The 24,363-nt window shown below is 45.8% G+C and overlaps 1 protein-coding gene across 1 annotated transcript in view; it reads left to right on the forward strand.

The window, feature by feature from the left end:
* The first annotated feature begins 19,657 nt into the window (after positions 1 to 19,657).
* The window catches only part of SMS (spermine synthase), a 128,374-nt gene continuing 123,668 nt past the window's right edge, over positions 19,658 to 24,363 (forward strand). Inside the window, exon 1 of the mRNA XM_063450271.1 lies at positions 19,658 to 19,892. Coding sequence (XP_063306341.1) covers positions 19,844 to 19,892 — 49 coding nt within the window. The 5' untranslated portion in view covers positions 19,658 to 19,843. The remainder of the gene's footprint in view (positions 19,893 to 24,363) is intronic.

A 24,363-nucleotide genomic window follows, 5' to 3' on the forward strand; every position in this document is an offset into this window, starting at 1 on the left:
CACAATAACCTTGTTTGTGATTCAACTCGCTCTAGCCCTTTCTTCATGAACTATGGCTTTCATCCTTCGATTTTTCCTTCGGTTTCCTCTTCTCAGGGGATACCGTCGGTTGATGATCATGTCGCCAACCTGAAGAGATTATGGGATCAGACTCGGCAAATTCTATTACATAGTTCTTCGTTGTTCAAGAAACACGCTGACAAGCATAGAAGAGCGGCTCCTGTTTTTGTTCCTGGGGATAGGGTATGGTTGAGTACTAAGAATATTCGCCTAAAAGTCCCATCTATGAAGTTTGCTCCTCGCTACATAGGTCCTTACAGGATTCTCACTCGTATCAACCCGGTTGCGTATCGCCTTGCTCTGCCACCTGCCTTACGCATTCCTAACTCTTTTCATGTCTCCTTGTTGAAACCTCTTATTTGCAACAAATTCTCCTCTAAGGTTTCCTCTCCTCGTCCTGTTCAGGTGGAGGGTCGGGAGGAGTACGAGGTCAGCTCCATCATTGATTCCAGAATTTCAAGGGGAAAATTGCAATATCTGGTCAACTGGAGGGGATATGGTCCTGAGGAGAGGAGTTGGGTACCTCAGGAGGACGTTCATGCATCTCGCCTTCGCAGAGCATTTCACCTCCGCTTCCCATCTCGCCCCGGTTCCTTCCGCCCGGTGGGCGTATCTGAGAGGGGGGGTACTGTCAGGGTACCTGAGGCCTCTACCTCTAAGGGAGGTAGAGATTTGGTGGTTTGCCCGTCCAGGCGAGCTGTTTCCTTCGTTCCTCGCGGTTCATCCAGTCACTTAAACACCGGCCGCGAGGAATCCACGTCCTTTTCTAGCAGGACGCTCAATACGTGACGTCATGACGCTATCACGAGCGACCTGTCACTCAAGTGTCCGATATCCAATCGGTACTTGTCAGAGGCGTGATTACCATCCAGAGCCAGGGTATTTAAGCTTACTTCTCTCTTCAGCTCATTGCCCTGTCGTGGTTCTAGCTTGTCTAGTCACTCAGTGCTCTGGTATTCTAGTTTACTCTATTTGGTTTTGACTCGGCTTGTTGTACTACCCTGCTTCTCTGTTCTCCCTTGACCCGGCTTGTCTCTCGCTTATCTGTCTTCCCGTTCCCTCGACCTCGGCTTGTCTCTGACTATTCTCTATTACTCTCGGTACGTTAGTCCGGCCATTCTAAGGCCCGGTATACGTACCTTTCCACTCTTTGTACTCTGCGTGTTGGATCCCTGTCCCGATCCTGACACACGAGAGGTAAACAGGAACGATAGTACAAGCCGAGTCAAAACCAGATAGAACGATAAACATAAGAGCACTGAGGGACCAGACAAGCTAGAACCACGACAGGGCAATGAACCATTAGCCACATCCCTCTTTTATACCCTGGTTCTCTAAATCATGGCTCCGCCCTTGCCGAGCCCTGATTCGTTGTTCCGAACCAGATTGACAGGTCGGGATGTGATTGCCGTCATGACGTCGGCTCCTGAGCGTCGTGTCATAAAAGGAAGTGGGGTGGGGGGGCGGGGCCTGACCGCCGAACAGACCGGTCACACCAAAACAGAGCTCCGGGCGAGAACCGACAAACATACAATACAGATTGAAACTATCACATCAAAACTACTAAAAATACACAGCAGAGAAGCGGTGCGATCCCCGAGGCTCACATAGCCGGATTGCCGGACTCTGAGAGGCGATCAGAAGCGGAGATAGGGCTGCGGCCTACCCACGAGGGCAGGCGCGGGAGAGGCGGCCGACCTCCCTGCCGGCGGCTCGGCGGGAAAAGCTGCAACCCCCAAGACCCCGTTTACCCCCCCTGGCCGGAGAGGGATATCCCGGCATAACCAAGCGTCTGATACAAGCAATACCTACCTGCCAAGCACACTGACACCGTGAGCGAGCAGTACCAACTACACATCGTGCAACCCCGAGCACCTGAGGCCTAGTCAAAATGGCCGCCCTGCAGGGCCCAAGAGACAAAAAAGAGGTCAGTCATACCCCATCCCATACCCTGGAAGCCCTAGACCGGCTGGGCCTGACCTTCTGCACAACACTGCAGGACAGGGGGGTGACCTACCAGAGTGCAGCACAAATAGTGGCCTCGTGGATTAGGCCAATCACCCGCCGACGCTACTACGGGCACCCATCTCTGGCCTTTCAAGCGGCCGCGCGGACATCGACTACCGGCACAGCACACCAAGAGGCCACTCGACCTAGGCGATCACGCCCTCCTCCGCCCGCAGCGGTACAAGACGACCAGGCGGATCGCCCTAAGACCCAGCACAAATCATCACTCCAGCAAGACCCCGAGTACCACTCCAGGGCCGCAACGGCAAGCCACATCGACACCCAGGCACTGTTTCCACAGATCGGGGACGGAGATGGGTCGGAGCCAGAAAATCCACGCCACTCAGGCATAAGCGAAGTCCTCCACGCACACGATATCACCGGCGACCTACATGACGACCAGCACGCCAGCAACACCTTCCACACATCTGGCATAGGGTGAATGACCCGGACTCGGCAGTGGGAACCGCGAGCCCCATGTTGTGCAGTATATGGGATCACGGGCCTCAATGCGAACTCTACTTAATATAAACGTGAGCCAAAACAGTAATACGTGATATCCTATGCATCCATGATACAACGTTCCTTATTCTGTTTATTATTATTTGCTTTGATATCCTTTTCTATGTCGCCTATGTCGAACCCAACAACCATACTTGTACCGCCCTTAGGCGATAATAACATGGTCTTGGGTGTTCACAACGACGGATAGTTGAATCCTGCGTAACTGTATAGCCCAATCCTCCTAATCTGATGTGTTATCGCTCCACTGTCTATCTCTCCTATTATTATAAGAGTAAAATGTACAGTTAAAAGACAACCTATAAAGTCTAACCAGAAAGTGAACACCCTAAGAACGTACGTTATGCTCTAAACCCATAATAGTGATACCAACATGTCTCTACTCTTGCCTATGTAACTACAAAATAGTGCATGATCTGACACTGCTATATTTTATTTTACCTTTCTCAACGTATAAGCGTTGACTTAGCTTGTTCGCTAGAAGAGTTAGTAAGCTACACTTGGGTTTTAAGTGAAAACCCTCCTGCACCCTGTGTATGCTCAACATGGTGCCTAGCCACCTAGCGGTGACGATCCTTTGCACATACCCCAGAAAAGTTAGTTAACCTATGTCTATACTGGGGGCTCTGCAAAGTATACATTGTACTGTGATATAAGGGTATTGCCAGATCATCTAATCTACACGCTGACTTACTATATAATAACTACTTACTCCTAATTTGAAAAGCATGTTTACTATGTATAAACCCGTGACCTCTTAATTTGAATAGCATGTTTAATACGTATAAACTTGTGATCTCTTAATTTGAATAGCATGTTTTCTATGTGTAAACTCGTGACCTCTTAATTTGAATAGCATGTTTACTATATACAAACTCGTGACCTCTTAATCTGAATAGCATGTTTACTATGTATAAACTCGTGACCTATGTATAAATTGTGCATTGTTCCTATGTACCCCATTGTAACCTATGTTTCGAATTGTGCAAGTGGACTGCCTTTGGGGCACCACATGCCTGTATGTTATCTTAATATGCACTGCAAAAAAAAAAAAGGAAGTGGGGTTCTCGCGGCCGGCGTGGGAATGACTATGAGAGCTGTGAGGATTAGATGAATCAGCCCCGCTGAGAGAACGGACGTCGGGAAGTCTAACCTCCTCCGAGGTAGAGACTTCAGGTACCCTGACAATACATACGCTACAATTGTGGTAGTTTACTCTATTTGGCAGGGTCAAATTAATGTAGTAGCTGATTGAAATTTTTCTCTTCAGACCTGTACTCTTAACAGCAATATAGATGTCCGCAGCCTGTGCCTACATGTTTGGGTTTGTGGTTGTAAGGTTAATGACTAGGTACTGTTTTAGTGAGATCGAGGCTAGCCCAGTGAGGGCCCGATCTTCCTAGCGAATGTGAGGCTGTAATAAGGGCCAAATATTTGAAAAAGGGTGTCATAATTGTAAAAATGGACATAATTTAATATAACAGTAGCGTAACCAAGTAGTCTACATATTTATAGATTGCAAATGAATATAACTAATATCCCTCCTATACAAGTTAAATGACCGCTAGTCACAATTGAACATACAAATAAAACACATGAATTATGCCTGTAAAGGCCCAGACTACATATAAATATAGGAGAATATACCATAACAGATTTTATTGAAGAACCCCATAGGACAGAAAACTTGTTTATACAGTTATAACTTGTTATGTTCTGTAGGCTGAATGAGGCCAGGTCTTGTAAAGTACATAGAAATATGCATGACAACAGTGTATTTAAGTACCAGATGAAGATGCATAAACAATATAGATCGTTTTTAATTTTAATAGCTTGGTTGATATGTAACCTGACATGCATATAGGAATACCACATATTATGGCCAAAAGCGGGCTGAATCCTTAGACTGGCGAATAGGGCGAACAGCAGTGTCCCAACAAGGTTGGGACGAACTGTCAATTTGTGCATTATAGATATGTGGCGGTCGAACAGGGGGCCTGAGCCTGTACATATGTTTGGCTGGATGACCTAATGTGGCCGAACGGATAATGTGTAAAATTTGTAATTGTGGTCAAATGAGGGCTCAATGCCTTGATTTGACTACATTTGGGCCAAACAGGAGTGCCTATTCGCGTGTGAACCAAATATATGTAACTTGTGGCGGCCGAACAAAGTTCTAACATTGTACATTTGCCAAGTAAAAATACAGAATTGTGGTTGTGGCCGTACGTAACGTAATGTGTTGTATTGGCTGACGGAGGCTGTAACTCATGCTTTGTTGCTGCCACGTGCGGTTGAGAGTCGGAAAGCCGCAGGGCCGAAATGACTGTGACGTCCCTGCACTTGCTGGCTGCCATTGTGAACACAGAAGCAGGCAGAGATCGGGTCTAAAGGCATAGACAGCCACTTGTATCGGGCATTGAGTTTGAAGCAGCAATACTGAGATTTTAGACCGGAACTGGAAATCACAATGACAATTTATTGGGAGTGCCTTGAGGTTTAATAGGTCCTGTCACCACAATCACGGTTTACAATGTCTCAGCCAATGTTTGTAACATTTGCTGAGACAACATTGGTTGAGGCAACAGAGCTGTCTCTGCCCCTCTCTTCTCCTCACTGTAATCTGAGGCGAGGGAGGCAGAGAGATTACTGTTGGAGATTGTTAAAAAGTATTTAAAATAAAAATAAGATTCAAACCTTTCAGTGCTGATGACAGCATTAACCTTGGTGATTAGTCCAAGGTACTAGTATATTTGTGTGTGTGTATTAATTTTGAGGGTCAATACATTTATTTTCTTGCTATTTTTCTTTTTTGTTATCTGCAGCAGTTTTTACATATCTTTTACCCCTTCCCTGCTGCCTCTCACTGTACGTTACAGTATCTGTGCTGTACAGTACTGTATCAGTGATCAGTGTTATCAAGCTGACATTTTTTAGTGTGGTTATTTATATAAAAGTGATAAAGGTTAAACGAATCCACCTAAAATGGCACGCTACAACGTAGGTAGATGTTTGTGAGCAAATTTACTATTTTAGCTTGTTTAAGTCTGATGACCTATTGAGTTGATGGTCAAACAAACCAACTTGTTTGCCAGCCAGTATGTTTCTGTGTATCCAAGGTCACATTACAGGAGAAAAAAGTATAGCACTCCCTGATGTTCAGGAAAAAAATATGTGGGCTTTAAGCCTAGTAATGTATATTATGAAAAAGCTAAGTATCATGTCCTACTGGCACAGGCACCCCATCCTAACGACTACTCCCCTTTTTACAGGGATTATGAAGAGGGATCGCTACAAGCAAATACTGCGATACCTCTGTTTTAACGATAATGCATTAGCCCCCCCAGAAACGCCCCATTGTTTGTCAACAAAATTCAGCCCCATATCCAATTCCTATCTGACAAATTTTCCCACAATTTATATCCCAGACCAAAACATTTGTATTGACGAATCCCTGATGAAATGCAAAGTTACACTGCTTTTAAAACCATATATCTGTCAGGATTACAATTGATCCAACACACAGTATTAGTATCAATTGATAGGAATAAGGATAACGTCTAACCGAACCTTAGAATGGCTGGACTTAACATACCAGAGAATAGTCAAAATAATAGCTAAGGTCAGGAACACAGAAAGAAACACTGTTGCAAGGATTAGCCAATAGTCAGGGATAGAAAGAAGCCAAAGTCAATAACCAAAGAAACACAATCATGAACACACTCTCGGATAACCAACAAAGGGAAACCACGAAAGGGCAACGAATAGAAGAAATTAATGAGTTTAATTATCCTTCTTGTTAGTCCGATTGGCTGTACTCAGCCTTTGACCCCAAAACGTGCACGAGTGTCCTCTGCGTGACGTCACCCGTACGTTGAGATGGATGCTCTTCTGCTTTTGAGAGATGCCCTCTCCTGCTGGCTTCCCTCCCTCGGCAGGAGGACGCGCAGTCCTTGGCACTCCCACAGTCTGTGACTGACACCATTTGTCCCAGACTATAACCCAGGTATTGCTTGCTCGCCCTTTGGGCACAGGGGCCAATACCTGCGTCCAGAGGTGGATCCCCTTGGGGACGCACAGAGAAAGGTAGCCGCAAATCTAGGCATGTATCCCCCTCTGCCTCCAGAACCACCATAACTGGCGTACCTCAGGTCGCCCATGAAAGCGTGTCCAATTCACGCAAAAGAGCCTTTCCGCGCCAGGCAGAATGGGCGCGGCAGTGGAAATGTACGAGAGCACAGACTGAGAGCCACTCCAACTCAGAAACTGGATCTAGTGAGGAGGCTTGTGTTGTCAGGTAGTGACTCAGAGAATGTTATCAGCGGAGACCTGATTACGGAACTATGACACTCTTAGAGGCACATATATCCATATTTCCCTTAATGTTAAGGGACTTAACTCCCCCCAAAAAAGACGTCTCATGTTCCGTGAGCTTAAGCTCCTGCGTCATGTCGCCCTGATCCAGGAATCCCACTTGCCTAGGCACGCCACCGTGGTCCTTAAAGATCACACCTATAACACGGTAGTAGAGGCCAGAGCCCTTAACAAACGCAACGGCGTGGCGATTTTGCTACGTTGTGACTGCCCTATCCGAATTACGACCACAGACAGCGTCCAAAACGGACGATATCTCATTATATCGGGCACATTACACGCACAGGTAATACATATAATTAACGTATATGCACCAAATGTACCCAACTCTGCGTTTTGGAGTAGCCTGGAAAGTAAGATCCGCTCCCTTCCTCACGGCTTACTGATCCTGGGGGGCGACTGCAATGCAGTCCTGTGTCCAGCCATAGACAGAAGCGCCACAAGGGGCCAACCCCGACCCCAGGGCAGGGGTTCCCAAGACAAGGCCTTCGACAGCTTCCTATAGTCAACGGGACTTATAGACATATGGAGGGCACACCATCCAGGCGACCGTGACTACACCTTCTTTTCCTTGCTGCACCACACCTATTCACGCATCGACCTGTTCCTAGTTAACAGTGCCACCGTCCCAAAAGCCGTAGGCACCAGCATCGGCTCTACGACATGGTCGGACCACTCAGACATACAATTGACACTGGGCAATATAGGAGGGAGGGCCCCTTGGACGTGGCGACTTAACACATCGCTTCTCAAAGACCCCCAGATAGTCTCGACCATTACAGACAAGATAAATGCATATTTCACCACCAATGACTCCCCTGACCTGGCAAGGGGAACACTATGGGCTGCGCATAAAACGGTGCGCCAACTCATAAAAATAGCTACACACAAAAAAGAGTTAAGATGCAAAGACTGCAGGAACTAATGATAGCACTGAGGACAGCAGAACAAAAACACAAATCGACCCCCAATGAGACCCTATACGCTCAATTAGAAACAGCGAGACGAGCGGTGAAGGAACTCCTCCTGGAGGATATGGCTCATAGCCTTCTCTGGTCTAAACAGACCTTTTACGAGAAGGCGAATAAAATGGACACGTACTTAGCCCGCACACTGAGGCCAAGACAGGCGCGGCACCACATTACCTCATTGAAACACCCAGACAAATCCACATGGACAACTACCGCGGACATAGCTGCGATCTTTACAGACTTTTACAAAAACCTATACAACCATTCACCAACGACCAATGCCCCACGAAATGACGAAGCCGATCGAACTGCCACATTCCTATGACAACTAACCCTACCAGGCCTGTTGCCCAAAGCGATAGCAACTCTTGATCAAGACATAACTACCGACGAAGTTGACAGGGGCATATCCAAGCTCCACGCAAACAAAGCCCCGGGTCCGGATGGTTTCGGAGGGGCCTACTACAAAAATTTTCGTGAAGTCCTAACTCCCCATTTAGCAACCCTATTCAATGACTTCCGCAATGGCGGCTTACCGGACAGAGACATGACTTTAGCTAACATTGTGTTAACTCCCTAACCCGGGAAGGACCCCCAACAACCTGGGAACTACAGACCCATCCCTCTAATCAACCACGACGTAACGCTACTAGCTGTCACGTTTAACATTTGTTATGAAGGAACATAACTGCAGATTTCTTAGAGCTTGAATATTTATTAGAACAATTAGAAGATATTGTGACTTAAGTTCAGAATTACAGGCACTGTAGCTTTAAATAATAAACGGTTGCTTAAGTCCAGAATTACAGGCAATGTAGCTTTAAATAATAAACGGTTGCTTAAGTCCAGAATTACAGGCAATGTAGCTTTAAATAATAAACGGTTGCTTAAGTCCAGAATTACAGGCAATGTAGCTTTAAATAATAAACGGTTGCTTAAGTCCAGAATTACAGGCAATGTAGCTTTAAATAATAAACGGTTGCTTAAGTCCAGAATTACAGGCACTGTTGCTTTAAATAATAAACGGTTGCAATTAGCAGGTTCTGAATCATTTAGAGTCTGTTAGTTGAGTTTAACAAGTTAGGTGATAAGCAATTACAATAGTTCGTTCTGAAGCAAGACAGGTGCAGCTAACTTGAATAGTGGATAGGTTGAAGATAGCTGTAGCTGGGTTGATTGATAATAAGACTTTGGTAACAGGAAATAAAGGCTTTAGATATGTAACTCTTATCACAGAGGTTTAATGTTACTTAGCTTCCGGTAAAGAGAAAACAGGTTCCCTAGTTCTCCTGAGAGGCGGTTATATCCAATGATATGTGTGTAGAGAGTTCAGGCTTTAGTCGAGGATGAGGAGAGGTGCAGGGGACGTGTGTAGTCTTCCAGTCCGGTCCGGTAACAGATGGCTTTCACAGAGAAGTTTGTAGCCGGTTCGTGAGTGCGGTACGTAGTTCAATAATCCAGCGTCTATCAGCTGGTGCGGTCGCATTAAGTAAGGAGACCGTGTCATAAGGGGGTGTGGCTAAGCTCCGTGGAACCCGGAAGTAAGAGGATACCAGACTAAAGGCATGACACTAGCTAAGATCCTAGCAGAAAGACTGAAACCCTACCTAAGCACCCTAATAAAACCTGACCAAGTGGGGTTCATCCCAGACAGGCAATTATTTGAGAACACGAGACGAAACTGCACCATCATATGGCGCCAACATATCACGAAAACTCCCACCGTTATGGTATCTCTCGACGCCGAGAAAGCATTTGACAGGATTAAATTGACATATTTGTTTACCCTCCTAGAACATCTATGCTTACCACGCCCATATATAACAGCCATACAAGCCTTATACCATGAAGTCTCGGCCCAAGTGAAGATACCCGGAGCACCCACATGCCCGTTTTCACTCTCAAACGGCACTAGGCAGGGGTGCTCCTTGTCTCCCCTTCTGTTTGCCCTTGCGCTAGAGCCTCTGCTACTGGCCATTCGGGAACACCCAAGCATCAAGGGGGTAAAGGTTGGGGGCCAGGAATTTTGAGTGTCTGCCTACGCAGACGACGTACTCCTGTCCCTCACGTCACCGACCACCTCCATGGAAGGAGTACGGGAGTTTCTCTCTAGATTCAGCCCACTCTCAGGATATAAGGTTAACATGTCTAAATCCAGTGCCATTCCTATAGGGATACCTACAGCAGACATAAACCACGTACGCGATAACCACAGCATTCAATGTGTAACACACTCCATTAGTTACTTAGGCATCCAGTTGACAGCGGACCCGGCGGACATGTACAAATACAATTACCCCCCGACGATCAGGGCCCTTGTTCGGGACATGGATAACTGGACGGACAAACCCATTTCCTGGATGGGTCGGATGCATTCAGTGAAGATGAATGTCCTTCCAAGGATTCTGTTTCTCTTTCAGGCCCTTCCCCTACCGCTCACTAAAGCAGATCTAGCACACCTACAAAAAGCCATCGGCAATTTTATTTGGCAAACCAGAAGACACTGGGTGGCGAGACATACCTTATTCAGCCCGAAGCGCATGGGCGGTCTGGGCCTACCCAATTTGTACTATTACTATTTGGCGGCCGCAAATCGCAATGTGGCACTCCCCAATGGGGACAAGGAAGTGGGTGGAACTGGAGTCACTCTTTATGGGAGCAGACTTGCCACAATACTACATATGGGTCCCGAAGGACGTCAGACCCCTACCGGGGACTAACTGCCCACCATCACCAACTCCATACACATATGGGACAGATTGGCCCAGAAATTTCACCTATCTGCTGCTCCATCCCCATTAATGCCATTCCTGAGCAATAGGGTTTTCACCCCTGGATTGATGGCACGTAATTTTAAAAGAATCAAACAAACAGGCCCGCAGAGAATATGCCACCTCTATGAAGGGGGCGCCCTAATAACATTTGACACAGTTAGGCAAGGACAACACCTCACCCCAGCGGGCTTTTTCAGGTATCTCCAAATAGCTGACTTCGCTAGACAACCCCACATTAAAAAGGCAGCATTAGCTACCCGTACTTTCTTTGAAAACATATGCTTAAAAGAAAGACCTCCTAAAGGCCTCATTACACAGCTATACGCCCACCTATGCTCAGACACTACTGAATGGGGCAGCCTGACATACACATTACACTGGGAGATGGACCTGGGGGAGGTCCTGGAGGGAGTGGAGTGGCAGGAAATATGGGAGGCAAGCAACACCTCCTCTATGTATGTCTCCATGCAGGAACAATCCTTCAAAATCCTTTAAAAAGTCAGCCACCTCCCAGGTCAATGGTGATCGGGAAAATAAAGGACAGCTGCCTTATGGACGACCTCACTGCTAGGGTGCGGGGTACACAAAGGAGGTTCGAGAGAACTTGGGGGCCATGGAGGGAGAGCCACCTCGCAGACTAGTTAAAAGGCGGGGACACAGCTGACGCGGGTCCCCCCCCTCCTCGCCTCCTTTTCTCGGCCCTGCCCAGGCCTCCCCGGCCCCTCCCCTCCTCCTGCCCACCCGGAGCTGGAATGTTACCCTTTCCTCCCCTCTTCCTCTATTGCTCTTCCACTATCTCTGTCTTCTGTCTACTCTGTCTCTTTCTCTCTATCTTAGGCCCTAGCCTTTTTCAGAGAGCCTTATATCACACACAGATAGCACCCATGAGCGTAGATTGCGTCAGGACGCTAACCGTAACCTTATCTCCCTAATGTGAAGGACATATCAGCAGAGGGGGGGTGGTGGGACAGGAGCGAGAGCCGGAAGAACATAGAAAGAGGGGGTAGGGAATGAGAATAGGGAATGACACAAACAATGTTAAAATCATAGAACGCATTACCCCCGTTGGTGAACCGGCGCCGCTGGCTGGCCTCACCGCCTGTGACCAGGACCACAGTTAAACTTTAAAATCCACAGCACAAATATGAACCTGACCTGAGTCATTAGCCCTTCCTCAGTGATGAGCATATTAGGCTGACTTGCACGCGGTTCTGACCTACAATTAAATTAGCCCTAGACTATCAGATCAATGCTAAACCCTTCTTGTCAAGCATTATTTTAAAATTTGTCAATGTACTGTAAAAACGGTGCCTTTGTTATATGCCATGGAAAAACTGAAGTTTATTGTAGACTACAGCAAGTATATGGAAGGAGTAGACTTGGCTGATCAATGTATACAGCCTTATCTGGTGAATCAAAAGATTAGGTCCCGGTACAAGCAAATTGCAATCTATTTAAAGGGAAACTATAGTGCTAGGAATTCTAAGTTTTATTTCTATCAAGATAGTACCCTATAGTGCCCCTCTGCAGCGCAGATAGGTATGAAAACCCTTTTATCACTTACCTGATTACAGCACCAATGTTCCTCCCCCAATGTTGGTGACCTAAGGTGCATGCACGGCAATCGCATTAGGACTACCCCATAGGAAAGCATTGAATTTCGCCTAACGATACGAAAACTTCTCCAGTTGCATTAACCCTGCAATGTAATTATCAGTTTATCAATAACTTTAATAATTACAATTGCAGGGGTAAACCGACAGGGGTACTGCACCCAAACCACATTAATTAGCTGAAGGTGTCTTTGTGCCTATAGTCTCCCTTTAAGCCAGACTGCAATTTTCAAATTTTCCTATGTGCTGTATAAAAAAAAAAAAGCACCATACTCCTTTCTTGATTCTATGTTGAAACTTATGTCCGATATATTATTTACCCAATACTACCTCTTTGGAATCAGTAGATGCCCAGAGACTTTGTGGCAAGCACTTTCCTTCCCCATTCTCCACCCTCCCACCACACACCCTGTAAAAAGTCACCCCAGAGAAAGTGTTATGTTATAAGAAATGACTCCAGTTATTATTGCCCTTCCTGTCCATCTCTACCTCATCTCTACCTCACTTCTGCATAACAGACTTTCAGAATCTACCATACAGAGCTGTACTTTTATATTACTCTGTATGGGACTTTGTCAGTTTGTTTGTCGTTTTTAGATTTCTTTTTTTTTTTTTAATTCCGTTATTTAATAATATATCTTTAAGGCATTTGTAACAATAATATATACGGATAGATCTGAAAGTTTGAATGCAAAAAGAAGTAACATTGGTGAATGGAAAGAAATTACTTTCAATACTCAGCCAACTAGAGCAAGGTGAAAAAGAAGTGTCTACACAGATCCCGTCTGCTGTAGAAAGAGGACGGTCACAGGTTCAGTTTAGATGAAGGAGGGTGGGAGGAGCTAAACTTAACCCCTCCCACCACGCCTCAGAGGACCAGCAAGCGGCTGTCTTAACGGCAAGTCTGGTGTTCCCAATAATGGGTTTTTAGATTTCTGACCTTGGCTTTTTTTTATTAATCTGTTAGCTGCCTGTACCGACTACCTGCTTGTATTACAGACTACGCTGACTTCTGGATCCCCCTGACCTTGGCCATCCCTGTCTACGTTAAGTTCAGTCATTATAAGGTCGCTACACCAAGCGACTCAAAATACTACATATTAAATACTTATTAGAATGGAATGCCATCATTGGGGCAATTTATTTTTAAGAATGCCATGTTCTCTCAAAGTGAACATAGAAAATTACTTTGTCAATTTTACAAGTTGAAAGGGCATCTAATATATCTGGCTCCCCCTCCCCCTAAAAAAAATGTATGTGTGAGACCAGGGGCGGCTCTAGACTTGGCGAGGCCTTGGGCAAAACTCAAACATGAGGCCCCACTAACACCATTAGTGGGAAAAAAAAAGCGGTTGCCTTGTGTCTAGATATATTGAAGGGCGGGCTTGCAGCGTTGGATGTAGAGACCTAGTCTCTGTATTTCATCGTTCAAAGGCTTGCATTGGTGTGGCTCACTGTGCCTCTGCGTTGTGAGCTCCCTGACTGTAGTTATGGCATAAATTGCAATAAACAAATTTACATTTGCAATTATGCCAATTGTTTATACATGATCACGAGGTATGGTTGCATAGCCTGGCAGTTGTGTATACATAAGTGCTGGTGTAAAGGGGTTATTGGAAACAGAAATTTTTATTTTGGTTGGGCTTTTATAAAAAAATCTGTCACAATGTGTATTTCTGAGTGTGTCTTGCATTGTCTACCTTTGTGTGTGCCTGAGAGTGTGTGTCTGACAGTGAGTATCCTTGTATCTGTATGTATGTTTCTCTGAGCATGTGTATGTTTATGTACTGCCTGTGGCCTTTGGGCACTGAGTTTGACAAAGCTATGTTTTATGACGGTGTGTATAATGATTGCCTTCAGGGGGTGACAGGGTGAGAAAAGGGGTAACTGTGGCAGAGTGAGTGTTAGGGCGTGAGTGTGACACAATGAGGGAGGGTGAGACTGACATGGTTTAAAGAGAGAGTGTTACAGGGTGAGAGAGGAGGTATGTATGACAGTATTAAGGGATTAATGTTATAGGGTGAATCAGTGGCGTACACACAAGCCATGGGGCCCCGGTGCGAAAACTGATCCATGTCCCCCCCGCGCTTAATCTGTGCGGGCCGGGGCCGCAATACATTGCGGCGGGCACCTGGTCGCAGGGCTGCGACCGCGGTATGTACACCAGTGCATACAGATACACATACACTTAAAGGACCACTACAGACACCCAGATCACAACAGCTCAATGAAGTGGTCTGGGTGCCAGGTCCCTCTAGTTTTAACCCTGTAGCTGAAAACGTTTCACTGAGGGTTAATCCAGTCTCTAGTGGCTGTTTCATTGACAGCCGCTAGAGGAGCTTCCGCGATTCTCACTGTGAAAATCACAGTGAGAAGACGCTGAACGTCGATAGGAAAGCATTGAGTAATGCTTTTCTATGGACGGTTTGAATGCGCGTGCGGCTCTTGTCGCGCATGCGCATTCAGAGCTGAGAGACGGATCGGGGCGGAGGGATCCTCAGCGCCAAGGGAGTCCGGTGCTGGAGAAAGGTAAGTGCTGAGGACACACACACTCTCACGAACAGACGCATACACACATTTACTGACAGACACACACTCACTGACAGACAGACACATACTGTCAGGGTTTCTTTGCTGTTTTAAACAGCAACCCTTCCTTTTTCAGTGACTGAGTTTTCAGCTGTAATTACTATCAGCTCCTTCAGTATGTTGTCACGGTTACTCACCTGAGAATAGTAATCAACCCTGCTGCTAATCAGTTCAGCCTATTTAAGCAGCACATCCCAGAACCTCCTTGCCCTTGCATGGTTTCCTGTTCCCCAGAAGTCTCCTTGTTCCTGTGTTTTCTGTTTGTTTCTGGTTCCTGACTCTGGCCTTGTTCCTGACTCCGCTGCTCTCCGTTCTCCTGATCCTGGCTCATCTGACTACCCGCTCTGGTGACTGACCCCTGCTTGCCTCCTGGACTTTGCTTTTGGTTATTTCTTTATTTATTAATAAAGGTGTTTTTGCATCTAGTTCTGTCTCTGTCTGGTTCCTGGTTCCTAACACATACACACTCACAAAACACACACTAACAGACTCACTAACAGACGCACACAAACTAACACACTCTGTAACAGACACATAAACACACACACTGACACACTCACTCTAACATTAACACACACACACTCTAACACTAACACACACACATGTTTTTTTTTTAAATTTTATCCCCCAGCCTCCTTACCTTTAGGAGAGCTGAGGGGATTTCCTGGGGTTCAGTGGTGCTCCTGGGTGGCCGGTCCTGTGGCGTGCGAGGGAGCACTCTCCCCTGAGCGCTCTCTGCCCAGCTGCCTCGCGCACCGTACTGATACCGGAGCCGGAATATGACGTCTTCGGTATCAGTGCGGTGCACGAGGGAGCTGAAGAGGGAGCACTCAGGAGAGAGTGCTCCCTCGCGCGCCCGCCAGCCTGGTGACACCAGGGCCAGCCTCGGGGGGGCCCTGAGGTGACCGGCTCCTGGGCCCCCCAGGAGAAGAGGATGGCCACTCTGGGTGCATACCGGGTCGCAGGGCGGCCGGGCCCCCTGGTGGGCCGGGCCCGGTCGCAGCCGCGACCCCTGCAACCCCGTTATGTACACCACTGGGGTGAATGTAGCACGCTTCGGGCGCGAGTATCACAGGGTTGGGGTGAATGTGGCATGATTGGAGAAGTGAGTGTTACAGGGGATGAAAAGGTGAGTGTGACAGGATTAGAGGGATTCATTTTATAGGGCAAGCATGTCAAACTCAAAGTCTAGCAAGGGCCAAATAAACAAGGTTTAAGTTATTGTGGGCCACAAAAAAATACAGAAATTTTTATAGAAACATAGGTTTATTTTGAAAAGTACAGTATAAAGAAAACCCTAGCATCCCCCTCTACTAAACCACAGCACCCCCATATACTAAATCCCAGTCCCCCCTCTACTAAATCCCAGCACCCCTCTCTAACCAACAAGCAGACTCCACTCACATTGCTGCTGCCAGTATGCGACTCCACAGCCCGGCCTCTGGTATATTCCAAATTGCGCCGTCCCCACACCCTGTGCCAAAGCGGATCCTCCCACTACTTTTTGACACCCTGTGAAGGTGGAGCACGTTGACGTCACGTTGGAATGTGACGTGGCGTTGCGTGCCTCCGTGCACCTCCAGGTCCTCCACTGTCTAGTCGCGGCCATCGCAACACTGACCGACACACACACACTCACTGACAGTCACACTCATTGACAGATACACAGACACTCACTGACACACACACTGTGTTTGGAGGGAGTGACAGTGTGTATGGAGGGGGATGCCAGAGTGTGGAGGGGTCACAGTGTGTATGGAGAGGAGTGCTAGTGTGTGCGAAGAGTGATCACAGTGTGTTTGGTTGGGGTGACAGAGTGCGTGACAGAGTGTGAGAGGTGGGTGACAGGGTGGGAGGGGGGTGACAGAGGTGACACAGTGTGAGAGGGAGTGACAGGGGGGTGCCAGAGTGCAGAGGAGAGTGACAGGGTGTATAGAGGGGGGTGCCAGAGTGCAGAGAGTGGTGCCCATGTGTGTGGAGAGTGGTGACAGTGTAAGAGGTGGGGTGACATCAGTGTAAGAGGGTGGGTGACATAGTGTGAGGGGTGACAGAGTAATGAGGGGGGTGACATAGTGAGGGGGGGTGACAGGGTGAGAGTGGCGTGACGGGGGGTCACATAGTGAGAGAGGGTTACATTAGTGTAAGCGGTGTGACAGAGTGAGAGGGAGGTGACAGGATGAAAGGAGGGTGACAGAGTGAAGGTGGTGATATAGTGTGAGGGGGGGTGACGGGGTGAGAGGGAGGTAACCGGGGGTGACATAGTGAGAGAGGGTTACATTAGTGTAAGGGGTATGACAGGGTGAGGGGTGACATAGGGTGAGAGTAGGTTGACATAGGGTGAGAGGGGGGTGACTTAGTGTGAGAGGTGATGACATAGGGTGAGAGGGGGGTGACTTAGTGTGAGAGGTGATGACATAGGGTGAGAGTGGGGTGACGGGGGTGTGACATAGGGTGAGAAGGGGTTGACATAGTGTGAGGGGGTGACATGGGGTGAGAAGGGGTTGACATAGTGTGAAGGGGTGACATAGGGTGAGAAGGGGTTGACATAGTGTGAGAGGGGGTGACAGGAGGATGAGAGTGGGGTGACCTAGATTGAGAGGGGGTTGAAATTTCCCTGGTGGTCCAGTGGGCTCCGGTCTGCAGCTCTGAAGGGAGCTGCTACCACATGGCAAATGTCTTGCGATCTCCAGTCAGAGCACAGAGCAGACTGAAGGCAGATCGAGCGGAGGGGCCTCGAACCCGGCAGCATAAAGGGCAAGCCACCAGGCCCCCTCCTGTGTCGGGCCCTCGGTCATAGATCGAGAACCCGACAGTTCAGTCTGCCCTAAGGCGATTTAGGCGGCTGCGAGGCCCCTGACATCGCAAGGCCTTAAGCGGCTGCCTAAATAGCTTAATTAGAGAGCCTCCTCTGCGTGAGACCATGTGTAATTATCAGGACCTCGCTCCCACACTCCCCTACCTTGCGCTCCCACGCTGCGTCTCTCTCACTCCACGAGGACACCGTGTCAGAGCATGACCCCCCAGGCAGAACGGTCGGTTCAATCACCCACGCCAACTGCTCACGTTCATGCGAACAGCACCTCTGTTCACACGAACGCCACTTACCCAATGCAGAAGGAAGAATTCCATGCGTACCAATGCCGCCTTTGTTCATGCGTACGCTACTCCCCTATACTGCAGAAAGAACTTCCACATGCGACCACACAGAAAGTAAGACTTCAAAAGAATAAGGGCGCGCGTGCCGACACATAGCCTTTTAAAGGTACAAGAGGTGGAGACCAGGGTGGAACCTCAATTAAGACCACTCACTTCCCCTATTTAAGTAGCACACACCCATCACTCTGCGCTCAGGTTTACTGTACTCCTGATTGTGAAAGACCTTCAGAGACTCTTCTGTTGTATCCTGATCCTGATCCTTGCCTGTATCATCGCTTCTGAACCTGTTCCGTCTGTCCTGACGTTTGGCTTCCTCGACTGTTCTCTTCGTCTGATCCTTTGGTACTGCGAACTTGGTTCATTGCCTTTAACCTCTTAGAAAATCACTTTTTCCAGTTATGAAGACTGGAATAGAGACAAGCTTTATATTTTACCCTGTAATTTTCCAAAACTCTATATAACCTGTACATTGGGGGGTACAGTTGTACATCACTCAACACAAATATGAAAACAAAAAAAAAAAAAAGACTGGACATACCGCAGTTTGAATACCTTATGTTGTCTACTTCTGTAAGTGGTATGCCATGATGATGGTATTTCTCATTCCTGGGATGTCATATGGTCTCAAAGGCACTACAGGCCCAGCAAACCAATCTAACAAATTGTATGTAAAAAACAAAAAGTGCTATATTTGACCCTTTAACTTTCGAAAACAACATAAAACCTGCACATGAGGGGCATTGTTGTTCTCGTGGGACATCACAGCATACAAATATGTTTTGTTGCAGTGAAAGCTAACCGTATTATGACATTTACAGTTAAAATGCCTTGCAGAACTTGGAAAATAACAAAATGTATTTCACACATATATTAGATTTTATTCTTATTAAATTATTCTTCATATTTAAATATTTGATGTGAAATGAAAAAATGAAAGCCTTATTTCTCCTGAACATAATGATAAAAAATAGGTGAGGGGGCACTTAACATGAAAAAGGTAAATTATGGTTGAACAGACCTATAGCTCAAATTCTAGTTTTTATTTTGGTTCAAAACGTGTACAATTAAGGGGTTAACTGCAAGTTCCTTAGACTTAGTACTATGCATCTGTACAACTGGCCATGCTGCATGCATAAAAACGAAAGTGAAACAGCATTCAAACAATGACCCCTATTAAAATCCCTTTTGCAAGACAAATATTAACTCAACACATATTACCCCTCTGTGAAATTTTTTGAAAGACTTCTTCCTGCTACTTGTACCCTATAATAAACTGTTTTGGGCTGTATTTTGCAAAATAAAGATAAAACAAACTGTAAAAAGAAAAAATCATACACAAAAAAATTCAAATATTTGTATGTCACTTGCAAAATTAATAAAAAAAAAACCAAAAAACAAACAAACAACTGCTGAGCAATAGTAATATAGAACCACATATAATTCTATTTTTATTTAATCTTTATCTACGATGTGACCCCATTCCACTTCCCTCCAGCTTTGCAGCTCTCTTGACATTGGAAATATTGGGATTATACCAGCCATGAGTCAGTGTGTACAAGGTGGGATATCAGTGGGAGCCCTAGCAGTGCCTGCTCCTCCCCTGTCCCTATGCAGTGAGTGCTGTGTATGAGAGCATTAGCAAGCTGCAGTTCCTCCCCCCAGGTCTGTGAGCCCAGACACACACACACACACACACAGCAGCCAGCAGCCTGTCTCTGACATTACAGGGCAGTCCAGCAGCGGCCCCCCCAGGCATGGCACAGGGCTCCAGCTCACTATGGCAGCAGTGCGACAAAACACCCTCGACTTCCAGCTCAGTGGCACAGGTAACGGGCCATGTACTAAGACTGAGTGGGGCTGTATGGCGCTCTATACGTTGTATGCAATGCACACACAGGGATGGCAGGTCCATGCAGCACTCTGGGTGGGTGGCTGGGCTTCCCAAGGCTGTGCATTGACACCCAGGAAGTGGAGCCCTTTATACCAGCTCTGTGTGTGTGCAGGTTGGGTTAGGGGTGGGAGGGGAGGGGGGATGCAGCATGCATGTCAGCTTTATGATCTCCGTGCATGTCAGCTTTATGATCTCCGTGCATGTCAGCCTTATCATTTCCATGGTTCAGGGCTCCCACTGAGGTGTGGATTGGCTTAGGAGGAGAGAGGGATGGATCTGCTCTCTATATATTTTATTCTCTTTCCGCAAGGCCCGCTTGGACAGCGTGCGGCTTCCTCCCTACGAGCACGGCTCCCTATTCACCCTATTAATGCCAGGCCCCGCAGCCGGGCAAAGGACGCTGTCACTTCTATTACCGCTGATGTCTGTGTTTGCTGTGCCCGCACGCGTGACCTTTGAGCGTCTGACTTGTCACCGAGTAGCTAAGGGGCAGGCTGTGTTTTGGTAACAGGCATGTGCAAGGTGCTGTCCTCTAGAGTCTAGACATCACGGGTGTCATCTACACACACAATAAATATATATAAATATATATATATATATATATATATATATATAAAATCTATTATCTATCTATCTTCCTACACCTATTCGCCTCTTTAATTATGCATAACACGTTTTCCAGTATGGCCTGTTTTAAAATTGTTTACAAATATTAATGCATATTACATTTACAGGAAATTTACATACCCTTTATATTTTTTTTTGTGTGTGTGTGTATATATATAAATAAAAAATAGTTCTCTCTTGTTTATGATAATACATTTCTATGGCTGGGCTTATTCATGGGTATTATTTATAATTCTAATAACGGAGTATGGTGTTTATTGTGTTTTTGTATACTATTGATGTAAAAAAGTATAAATATATTTACACAGCAATAGCATTTGAAGGAAAACCTGTGCAGATAATGTGCTTCCATGCACCTGATACCCCCAAATAACCCGTTTTCCTGCATGATGCATGGGGTCATTCCAGCACAAATACATAAATGAAATACTGTATTGAAGGCACAGTCTACAGATGTGCATTGCATTTACCCACAGCATATTAAAAAATGTGAAGTGGGGGGTGGCCTTGTGTGCAAGTTAGTGGGAGTCATAACTTGTGTGAGTGGCACTGTGAAATGCTTCGTATTGCTTCCAGGACATCGTTCCACTTGATTCCGATAGGATTTACGGAACATTTGCATGTGTGATGTCATTCAGGTGAATGGCGGACCAGGGATTGGTTTTTAAATATCCTAGCCACGTTGGAGGGGGGTAGATTTGCAAGCATCAAAGAAAAAACCAAAAACAAATAAGCATAGTTCTGTAATGAGATACTAGTCAGTGTATATTATCAATGTATCTGTGAATATATCTCCATTTTGTTTACATAAATGATTACGCCTTTTGGAAGAATGAATTATTACCCTTTTTTAGCTCACCAATATATTCTGCAGCCCTTTACAGTTTTATAATGGGAATATCAAATAGCAAATAGTAAATAATAGCTACAGCATATGATTGACCCTGGAAATGACTAGGACCCGGTGCTTATAGCTGTGCTACGATAAATTAATCTGAGATAAAAGGAGCACAATCAAAACAACAAACAAAAGCGGAAAAGCTGACTGCATAAAAATATTTAGATTTTAATAATTTAAAAAGTAGCAGATCAAATAGAGAATAGCGAAATAAAAGAAAATATGTATTTTCTTGAAAAGATAACTGGAGCATGCATTTGAAATGTGCATATGAAGAATTTTCATGCCAGGTACAAAGTGGACTAATAACCACTTGTTGAGACTCTATCAGTGGATAAAATTAAGGGACACTTTTGACAATCAGACCATTTCATCACAAGTGGTCTAAGTGCCGAGTACCTGTAGTTTTGCCCCTGCATTGTAAAACAATGTTTACATTGCAGGGTTCGAATGTCTTTAATGGCTGTCAATCAGACGGCCACTAGAGGCGCTTTCCAACAAAATAGCAGAGTAGCAAGACCATCTGATTGGTGCAGCGTGGCATTTTGCAGTGCTTGCACGCTAGCCTCACTATGCTTTTCTATGGGGAAGCATTGTATTGGTTGAGAAAAAATTAAGTAATCCTGCATCTTAATTCCTTTTAAAGGGGGGCAGGGAATCTAAACATTTTCAACGGACATTAATTAAGTTTAGAGACTAAAAGCTAGGTTTTGAGGAATTACACTTACTCTGGGAGGCCATCGGCTATTCTGAAGAGATGGGTTTGTAAGGTCTGAAAAATCAGCCTGGAAGCAGCATTTATTAAGGGCTGTAGACAATGTATGGTTTCTGGAGAGACCAATTTGGAGAGAATCAAAAGAGCATGCTCCTTAGTAGTGTTTTGCGTAAGAAATGGACAGATGCATGCAATGGTTTTAAGGTGGAATTGCAGGATCTGGCAGCAGACTTGATATGAGGTGCGAGGTAGGGATCGACCGATTATCGGTTTTACCGATATTATCGGCCGATATTCTGTATTTTCGGCAATATCGGTATCGGCCAATATAGATACCGATATTGCCGATAATACCTTCTAGGACCGGCAGGCTCATTACAAGCCCGGCGGTCCTGGGGGGGCGGCAGCAAGCGCTGACTTACCTTGCCAGCAGCTCCTGCAGCTCCATGTCTAAATCTCGCGAGACCTGCGGCTGCAGAGTGTTGCCACGGGTTACCCTGGGGAACTGGAGGAGCTGCTGGCAAGGTAAGTCAGCGCTTGCTGCTGGCCCCCAACAGTACTTAACAAGCCACCGGACCACCAGGGAATACTATATCCCCCCTCCCTGGTAAGAAGCAGGGAGGGGGGGACCAAAAAAAACACAAGTTAAATATTAAAAAAAAAAATAATAATAATTAACATAAAAAAATCCCCCCCCATTTTACACAAATTACATCACTACACAAACACACACACACTCACTGCATTACATACATACACACTACACAAACACACACACACACTGCATTACATACATACATACACTACACACACACACACACTGCATTACATACACACACTACACAAACACACACTGCATTACATACACACACTACACAAACACACTGCATTACATACACACACACTACACAAACACTGCATTACATACACACACTACACAAACACTCACTGCATTACATACACACACTACACAAACACACACTGCATTACATACATACACACACTACACAAACACACTGCATTATATACACACTACACAAACACACACACTGCATTATATACACACACTACACAAACACACACACTGCATTCACTATACACACTACACACACTGCATTCACTATACACACTACACAAACACACACTGCATTCACTATACACACTACACAAACACACACTCTGCATTCACTATACACACTACACAAACAGACACTGCATTCACTATACACTAAACAAACACACACTCTGCATTCACTATACACACACTACACACACTCTGCATTCACTACACACACACACTACATTCACTATATATACACACTACACAAATACTCACTGCATTCACTATACACTCTGCATACACACTACACAATCACTCACTGCATTCACTATACACACAGCTCCCCTGTCTAAATACACTTCATCCACTACATGTGGCATGTATATTTTGTGCATTTACCGTTAGAAATAGTTAATTTTTTAGAAAATGGTAAATGTACAAAATATCGGCAAGTTATCGTCTATCGGCCTGAAAGTTCACAGATTATCGGTATCGGCTCTAACAATCAATATCGGTCGATCCCTAGTGCAAGGTGAGGATGAGTCAATAACACCAAGGCAGCTAGCTTACAATGGTGGTCTGATTTGTGCACATCGCTTGCAGAGAGGGAGACAACGGAGGATTTGAATGTTAAAGGGGGCTAGAGAGTTGTGCTATGGTTGCTGTGCTTGGGAGAGCAGAAGGACTACCTGTAAGCGTTCTTTTCTGCTCTCTCTTGTCAGTCAATTCTTTGGCAGAGTCTATGCCGGAAAACTGACTGACAGGTGGAAGAAAGAGCTAATTTTAAATCCGTTTTTTTTCCCAATCTATACACTAGCTAGCAAATTTTCTATACATTGCTAGCACAGTGTAGAGAATCAACATGAAGTGGTTTGTTCTTTTAAAAGAGCACAAGTTGTACCTGACATGACCCTTTCACTTTTGTTTTATGACTTTACATAAGATATGAAACAGTAACAGTAAAACAATTGAGAATGTCACAAACAAAGATATTGTCAGTCTTAACCTAATATTTTGTAGCACAGTCTGCGAAGACAAGAACTGCAATCGAGATCTTTCTGTAGCTCTGCATAAGATTTCTACACTTCTCAACAGGGATTTAGGCC

The sequence above is a fragment of the Pelobates fuscus genome, chromosome 1 (genome assembly GCF_036172605.1).
Source record: "Pelobates fuscus isolate aPelFus1 chromosome 1, aPelFus1.pri, whole genome shotgun sequence".
NCBI lineage: Eukaryota > Metazoa > Chordata > Amphibia > Anura > Pelobatidae > Pelobates > Pelobates fuscus.